Raw genomic sequence first — 9,192 nt, forward strand, 5'->3', positions numbered from 1 at the left:
CTCTTCATTGTCTTGTGTCAGCAAAACCAAGGTTACTATGCTGACTCTCAGAAGATTGGGTAATAGTTTACCATTTAAAAAAAAACAAAACAAGAAACGAAACAAATGCAAACAAACCGCCCCAAAACAACCCACCAAAACCAAATCAGCCCTTAAGTATAATTCATTCTTTTCCAAAAGAAGTTTACATAAACAAATACAAATGTATTGCTGTGGCCATATTTCCTCCCCACCCCCCTCTTATACCTGTGCAAGTCGTTATTCTAATTACTCCATCTCAGTGTTAGATTCTAGGCATAATTTATTGTTACAGATCATAAGAAAAGTGATGGGTATAATAGGAAAATCTAGAATGAATAGTGACCTATCATCTCATTTAGCTATCCAAAGTATGAAACAACAATATAGAGAACAACTCAGAGTATAAACTGGATTTTAAAATTCTTTGTTTTAATAGGGGATGCTGGTAGAACAGGTAAGGAAACTTTTCTGACTTTCTTTGCATTTTCACTTTTTAAAATCATTCCAATCTGCTAACTCCACAATATACTACACTTTCAAAGGATTTTCTTTGAACATTCAATTTCCAGATATCTTTAAATTTTTATAAAAACAAAATCCTCTAATCTGGAGTCATAGTTGAAGTATTAATCTTTCTCATAATGGTCAGAGGAAGCTGGTCAAAACCTTGACACCTGAACAGTTCTCCTTGTATAGGTTTGAAAGTGTGAGACAAGAAATTCTTGTGTGTTGTTTTCCTTTGGAGGAGGCTCCAGTTGTTTCAGATCTCCTACATCTTCCCTGTTACTGCTGCTGTTTCCCATCTTTTCCCCCTACCTAAGGAAGCTTTACCTGGGCCTTTGCCGTGGATCGCTGGTACAGTCAGAGCTGTCTTTTCAGCTTAGTCTTGGCTTCACTTTCACCCTTCAGCAAGGTCAGTGTGGGTAAGGAAATCCCTTGGGAGAGAGGAAAGCTGGAAGCCAGTTTTTCACCCAGGGTAAGCAAGGACATGTGCCTGTAGCACACGATGAACAAACCAACTGTAAATGAGAGCAGGAACACAAGCTAAAAGGGGATTCACATTTCTTCTCACCCAGGCAAGAAGGTCAAGCAGCCACGGCCCAGCTACGCTGTACTGCACTAACATCTGTTAACGTGCAAGTTAACCTGCAGTGAACATGAGGCCTAAGCATCACATGCCTTGGTGTAGGATGTTGTTTATACCAGATAGTCCGTGCTACATCTTGCAGGTGTGTTCAGGCAAGTTCAGTGTCAGACCTGAGCTATAAAACTGCATAATAAAAGGAGCAGAAGACTTTGGCTCAGACTTGACCAGCAGTTCATGGGGCTTCAGGCTTGGTCAGTGTCTGGACAGAACTTGTTCACTCCAGGTGGAGTTTGCCTACATTTGCCTCTTCAAAAGACATCATAAATAAGAAGAGGCTGTATCTAGGCCCAGTCAAGTCTTGTGTCTTATGGTACTATTGAACATTATGCTTAAGTAGAGAGTATACATAATCCCTTTTCTTACCGCTCCTTTGCCACCTTCAGTTACTTCAGAGATGCTGAAAGGAGCATTTCATTAATTTCAGTCCTTCATCGTCCCTGAGTACCTCTTGTAATTGCTTCCAGCAGAACCTAATCACCTGTCAGTAGAAATTCCTTTTGCACATGGTCACTGAAAGGGTATGATGTCTACTGCGAAAATCCACAGGATTGTCACATATTTGAGAGGACATTTGTTCAGGAGACAGAGCTTCCAAAGGGTTCTCTTGAGTGGAAGTCATGTTGGTGGGACCTGAGACTCATTTTGCTTGTCTTCTTGAGTAAGGCCGAGTAAGCTGATACCATTGGAATGATAGAAACTCACCAGTAACATCTCTACTGGGGAGAAATCTCTGATAAAAATAGTGGGAAGGTGTTCAGAGCGTGGTCTCAAAAGGTTATGACTGCTGTCCCCCTCTCCTATGGATGGACCTCTATCAGGCATTCAGACTGAGAGTAACTGTGAAGACAGCCTGCATGTGACTAAGTGGATAAACAAAACACTAGTATGCTCTTTTGTTTACATTACCAGTTCTTCAGGTCTGAAGTTGGAATTGTCTTTTTTCTTTTTTTTTCCTCTTACGATCCTTAGCTGTCAAAAAAAACAGCTTGACATCAGTAGCTTCTGAAACAGTCCTGTTCAGTGTTACTCTGGTGTTTCTTTTTGATGCAGGAGGCTGAGACTGCACAAAATATTACCAGATTTCTAATGACGCTGATTTTTGAAACTCTGCACTGTTCCTCATAAATTATATCCTTTCCTTCTGCTTCTCACCTCCCTTTTTTCTGGATGGATGGTGTTTTGCTCTCTCACCCACTATGGTTTTCTCACCTGCTTTTGTTAGCATGGTTAGGAGAAGAGAGTGTTTGAAACTCCTGTCCTAGGGCTACAACCATCGTTTCAGCCTGATACATAAGGGTAACTGGCCAGCGAAACAAATCTTGACCATTTATGAGCATGACTAAACAAGCACCTATTACTCCAGGCTAGAGGATGCCAAGTTTTTCTGGATACAGTGATGGTGATGGGAAGTGATGCAGTGACTTTTACCTGTGCAGTTCACACTGCTCTGTCCCTGCCTGAGAAGGTGGCAAAGCAAATTTTAGAGCAGCTTGATATATTTTCATTTCTCATCTTTGAAATTGCTAATCTAATTCTAGACAATGCGATCTTCAAGAGAACTGCTCTGTACAAGTCACTGGTCAGAGTGGGTAATAACTTTCTGGAGCTGATGAGCAAGATGACTGCATTGTTTCAGGACATGAATGCAGACCTCTGCTTTGAGGTCTTCCCACAATTCCGAGAAATTGGAAGGCTCCGAAATACTCTCATGCATTTTTTTATTTTCTCTGGGTCTTGCATTACTACACCACCCTAGTTTGGGAAGTGTATGTGCTGGCATGATAATAGTGTTAAAGCAAAAGCTTTCTGCCATGCTGGAACTGTAAATAAAAATGCAAACAGCGTGCCAAGTATTGACCAAATTATTACATATATCTCCTGGAAACTGAATGTTAGTTGGCTTAATTGTCTGTAAAAGCATCTTGTTTAAGTAGTATAATATTTTTATGGAAGAATGGCTTGGCCTAAAAGTATACTCCGTCATGATTTTCTTTTTTTTATTAGATTGTGGAGGGAATGAAGAAGAATAAATGGAGTATTGAGAATATTGCCTTTGGATCTGGCGGAGCTTTGTTGCAGAAACTAACGAGAGATCTCTTAAACTGTTCCTTCAAATGCAGTTACGTGGTGACCAACGGTCTTGGGGTATGTCTTTGTACAACTTCCACCTTTGTGCTTTCAGTAGAGGCTTCACCACCTAAAAACCTGTTGGACATTTCCTGTTATATTTCTGCCATCTGCATTAGGTGCACAAGTCCCACAAATCCCTTTCTGTGCTCAAAAAGACTCTTTTCATTTTAGGTAAATGTCTTCAAGGATCCCGTTGCCGATCCCAACAAAAGGTCAAAGAAAGGACGGCTGTCGTTGCATAGGACACCTGCCGGAGAGTATGTGACACTTGAAGAAGGCAAGGGAGATCTTGAAGAGTACGGACAGGTATGAATTTCAGAAATGTATTACATCATTCTTCATGCACAAGTAGACTGAGAAAAAGCAGTTTATAACTTAATTTCAGAATTTATTTCTGATTGTCTTTTTGTTCAACTCCCATCTCATTACTTCATAAATGTCCCCAGTGGCAAAATCCCTAACAGCAGAATTATAGAATGACAGTAGAATGTTCTTACTTTATAGAGATCTTTCTCTTTTGTTTGTCTTCGGAAACAAGAGAATAGAGAATATTGCTGCTTTTCCCCCAAACCATGTCTCAGTGTTGCAGAATATTTGCTGGCCAAGTAGTTTTTTTGGGCTATATTGCACAATTTGAGTAGTGACCCCAGCTGGAGGTTCAAGAGACACAGTTGTAACTGAAATTTGTTTCTACTTCCCAATGAAACTTTTTAAATAGTTTCTGCAGGGGTTAATGCTCTGTACACAGAGTAGTTGCCCAGTTTTCAAATATGTAGATTTAAACCAAGAATTCAATTTCCCTGTGACTTCTTTACAATTGCAAAATGAAATGCTATTTCAGTGAAATAAATACAAACTTGATGTCAATCTCAGGCTTTTGGATTGATATTTCTTGCCTTTTCCTTGTGCAACATTGAAATGTTTAACTGCATGTTGACTCTTCCCAAATTAAGAGGACTGAAAATGAGTTGTCAAGCTGCACTTCAGCTTTTAGAAGCTGGAAATTTCCAGAGTTCTCTGGTATACAGAACCCTGTTTCTACTCTGGCTGTGCTACTAGGCAGAGGGGCACTACTAGACACACTGTTTTATGTAGCAGTAAGCATAGAATTGAGATCTGTGAGAAATTTCAAGATAAAAAAACCTGAGTTTTACACACTGTAGATATTGTGCTCTGGATGTAAAGATCTAAGAAAAAAGAGTTTCAAATTTATATGCACACATAATGCATGTACATATGTTTGTGGTGAACATGCAGAGAGAGAGAGAGACTGGAGCAGGGTGGGAGGGGGAAGGAGCTAATGGTGAGAAATCTCTTCAACACAAACCACAGGACTTTTGCTCTGAAATTAGGCAATATATAGTCCCTTCATTTTTGACTGGGGAAATCATTAATTAAATTTTTTTTGATCCCAGGGTATTAGGGAGGGTCATTTGTGTGGTACAGCTTTTGGAACTCCCTGGGAGCAACGGAAAAGTCCTGTTTTGTGGGTTCTTTTCCCTAAAGCTCCAGGTCTTTGCAGTAGGTCCTTGTGTTTATTGCCCTTCCAGTGTGCTGTTTTACAAACTATATGAGCAAAGGGCACTGTGAAGAAAGATATTTTAATCTCTTTTTTTTTTTTCCTAGAGGGAAAAAGTATTTAATTTAAAATCAGATTGTAAAAAATCAACCTGTAATTGAGTTGTATTTGCTTGGTTGAGTGTTACCTTTCCTATAAATTGTTCTAGCAAGGTATATCTACTGTGTGTTTGACTTTGGCCAGATATAGATATCTCAACCAAAGGACTACAGCACAAAGCTGCTGTCTGTGCACCAGATGTCCCAAGTCCTTTCTACTGTCTAAATACCAGTGAAAAATATCAGAGGAAGCTGTAAAGATTTAGTATCTTGATAGTTTTAACTCTAGGCTTACCAGCCTTGATTTGTGTGCTCACTTTTGAGTTTGTGTAACTTGTGTTGTTTGGTCATTTGCCAAATCGCTCTTGCTAAAACAATGGTGTTTCTTGCAGGACCTCCTTCACACAGTATTTAAGAATGGAAAGGTAACAAAGTCATATTCATTTGATGAAGTAAGACAAAATGCCAGGCTGAAGAACAGTGAATTACAATCGGCGTCTCACTAAGCTCCATTCCATGTCTGTGTATGTGTGTGTGTAACAAGTTCGTACTGCATAGCTACTGGTTTGTTGTACAGATTTGTGTGTTTGTGTTTTATGACATTGTAGCCAAATTATTTGTTGGTTTATGGACATACTGCCCTATCTTTTGCCAGTCTTTAGAAGATAAAATCAGGAAACGGTACTTACATTGTAAAACATATTTAATGCTGAAGTGTGCTTTTTAGGGCCCTTTGCCAGTAGTGATTCAATCTGGTATTGATCTTTTCACAAATGAGACAGAGCTGAGAAACTTTTTTATATATAACAGAATATCACAAAATGGATTTACATAAAATTATCATGATTGCTTTATGTTTATATTTAACTTGTATTTTTGTACAAACAAGATTGTGTAAAATATATTTAAAGTTTCAATAATTAAGTCTTTCCAACTTTTCATGATTTTTATGAGCACAGACTTTCAAGAAAATATTTAGTGGGGGGGAAAATCCATTGCCTTTTGTCCATTAATCAGCAAATAAAACATGGCCTTAAAGTTTGTTGTGACATTGTTCCATTTGACAACTAAATCAGGACTCATAACTCCTTAAGATCCCATAGAGTTGCTGACCTCACCATTTCTTGTAGTTGTCTGTGTTAGTAAATCTGCATTGAACAAAATTACTGTTCTTACTAGAAGGTTTAGGTACTACAGATCTTGCTGGCACAGTAAGGTTTGTAAGTGAAATGCCAAATTTGAAAGGATTCTCTACTGCAACTTAACTTGCCAAGTCTATCCCACTTGGTATATGCACCTCAATATTTTAAGAGTAAAGTTTTTAAGAGATCTCCTCTTCCACTATAGAATATATGTGTAAAATACTGAAATATGGAAGCGGTGTATTTTAAAGTAATTACACTTCTGGGTTTATTTTTCATATGCTGTAAGTGACATGACTTTAAAGCAAAATACTGGACTGGGTAGTGCACTTTTTTACTTTTTTGTATTTTTTTCATTGATTTGCCTTTTGTCAGACTGGATGTTAAATTGTAAAAATGTTTAACTATTTTTGTTAACAACTTTAATAAAACTCTATGCCAGCCAAACTCCTACATGAATGGCAGACCTGTTTCCCCTTCTCGCCCCATCTCTTTGGGGTGAGGAGGGTCTTATTTTGCAGAGGGTAGCTGTAAAACCAGATGTTTGAGAGATAGTTTTGAACTGTCTGCACTTGATTGTATTTTCTCTCTGCGTAGGCTTGATATGAGTATCTGCTGGAAAACAAAACTGTTGAGGATTTTATTTGAGAAGCTATGTAGTAACCTCTGAAATGTTTGATAGCACTGTAGGATGGCTCTCACTAGAAAAGTACCTCCCTTACTTAAAAACAAAAAGCTACAGCAAAAGCAAACAGCTCCTGTTATGCTGGTGATCCACTGTCAGCCAATGGTGTAATATACTGATGTAATTAATGGTTCTAATTAGTAAACAATGTTACTGAAAAATGTCAAGGGTCCTCTAAAATAATTTAAACCTACAAAATTTTATAAAATGTGCTTTTAAAGGAAGCTTGAAAAGCCATACTTCATTGTTCTGACTCTCTCACCAAAAAGGGCCACATCAAAGCATCCATAATATTTCTAGGGTTTGTGGTTAAGATGTTTATGCCCAGTCTCAATAGTTCTTGTTAATAGAAATCTGTTTTTCCCTTGTAGTATATGTAATTATACATTTAAGTGATGTATTGTTTCAAAAATAGTGTTTTAGTGAGACTCTAAATGCTGACCTTTCACACTGAGGAAACTGCCTTCCCTTTGCTGTTAATTCTATTTTGGTTTTGGCCAGAAAAGATTTTGAATCTGGACCTAGGATCAGTAGCAGGTATTTCACTCTAGGATCAGTAGCAGGTAAATAGTACAGAGCCTATTTCACTCCTCCACGTGTGTACTAGGGAATTTTATGATGTATGGTTTAAAAAAAAATAAAGTAAATGCTGCTTTCATTCTGTACCAATAAAAATTTTGATAACTGTTGACTACCCATAACTGATATTTTTGTACTTGAGAACTGAGGATATACTGTGGAAGCACTGTTTTCTTATGTACCATGAAATACATTAATAATTGTTCAGCATTGTCTAAGACTTTCAGCTTATTAGTTGGAAACGCAAAGCAAATTCTCTACTTGTGCTTGTCACTTTCAAAAAGTTGTAATGTCACTCGTTTTATTAAATGTTAATATCTTTAAAAGGGGGAAGAGAAAAAAAAAAAGAAACACCTGGTGCTATTCCGACCTGAATACTTGTCTCTGTGTTTGACATTCTGGGCATCAAGGAGTTGACAGAAAATACTGCAGCGCTTGAATCATACAATATCCTAATTCTTCCACACATGAAAGCAAACAGCATGTTTGTTTGCTTTAAATTACTAGATTTATAGTCATTGATATATTTTAATTATCCCCATTTCATAATATAATACAGTATTTGTATTAAAAATAGGAATTGGGAATTTTGTGTTTACTACTCTGATTTTTAGCCATATTTAGCTTAAGAAATGGATTTTGTAAGACTATTTTTTTCTTCAGCTGCATGATTATAAAAAGATGCTTTTTTGGTACTTTGAAAGATCTGAGGAGAGAACAGAAGAATGCTTAACTGTTTGGTTTGCCAAAATCAAATTAAAGCTTGAACAGTTCTTTTCTTATAGGTTTTTACATTCCTTCTTGTTTAGGAAAGAATAAATATTCCTCACTTAAATCCTCTGTTAAAGTAAGTTTAATGTACTTGGCCTCAAATACCAGTATGTAATACACATGGAAATAAAGTTTAGTTCTGGCAGTGAAACTAAGAGCCATCTGACTGTGTCTGAAAGTTGTGATGTTGGGCATCAGATGTCATTGCTGTGCTCTTTGTTGCCAAACACAGACCAGAGCAGAGCTGTGCTGTCACTGCAGCCCTCCGAGGAGAGTGCTCTGCTGCCTTGCAGGCAGTTTGGGGCTAAGTGGTTGAATTTACAGTCAGCTCAGTTCTAGAAAAGAAGGGAAACTGGACATGCTTTTTTTTGTGTGTGTGAACACATCTGTGCTTCAGCATCTTCTCTGTATGTGCTTAAAACTGAAGCACTTGTAATTGAATTTGATATAAGGATTTATCCTCTATTTATATTTGATATAATCCTTTCTCAAATAAAGATTCAGTATTTAAACTTTACCGCTAAAGTCACTAAAAATGCTTATTTAAAAGCAAATTAACCATCAGTGTTGCAGCCTGCAGTTCATTTTTAGTATCTGTGAAAAATAACAATTCTTCAGCAGAGAGAACATCGCACGTCCCTTTGGACAGGGGTTTCGTAATTAGAAGTTACACTTTTAACTCCTGCATGACTTTAAGTTGCAGCAGGTACCTTACAAACACAGATGAGTCACTGTGGGTGTATAAGACACCACCTGCAATGGTTATTTTTCATTGGTTGCTGGTCCCTTCAGCTCCTGCTGTACTGTAGAAAAGTGCCCCTGTAGCCTACAATAATGGCCTTTCAGCACTTACCTTCAAAACCTGTTGCATTATCTCCAGAGACCATGCCCAGCCCAAGTGGCAGGCAGGCTCCTCCTCTTCCTCTCTGTGCTGGTAAAAACCCCCAGCCAAAGCACTCCAGATTTTCACCCTTCCTACAAGTTAAAAGTAATTACCAGTGTGAGTGTGTTCTGGTGGCCCTCAGGTCACTGCAAGGAGTCAGCAGGGAAATTCAGGCCTCCGACTGTGCAGAAGGCAGAGGACTCACAGGAAGAGATGT

The 9,192-nt window shown here is 38.1% G+C and overlaps 1 protein-coding gene across 2 annotated transcripts in view; it reads left to right on the plus strand.

Moving 5' to 3' along the window:
• The window catches only part of NAMPT (nicotinamide phosphoribosyltransferase), a 30,964-nt gene extending 22,717 nt beyond the window's left edge, over window positions 1-8,247 (plus strand). The window contains exons 9-12 of one of the 2 annotated variants that reach the window (XM_071552637.1): window positions 458-475; window positions 3,173-3,313; window positions 3,470-3,604; window positions 5,308-8,247. In XM_071552637.1, the coding sequence (XP_071408738.1) occupies window positions 458-475; window positions 3,173-3,313; window positions 3,470-3,604; window positions 5,308-5,421 (408 nt within the window). In that variant the 3' untranslated portion in view covers window positions 5,422-8,247. The remainder of the gene's footprint in view (window positions 1-457; window positions 476-3,172; window positions 3,314-3,469; window positions 3,605-5,307) is intronic. The other variant, XM_071552639.1, reaches the window with a different exon arrangement.
• The last annotated feature ends 945 nt before the right edge of the window (window positions 8,248-9,192 follow it).

Source organism: Pithys albifrons, chromosome 3, assembly GCF_047495875.1.
Source record: "Pithys albifrons albifrons isolate INPA30051 chromosome 3, PitAlb_v1, whole genome shotgun sequence".
Classification (NCBI taxonomy): Eukaryota; Metazoa; Chordata; class Aves; order Passeriformes; family Thamnophilidae; genus Pithys; species Pithys albifrons.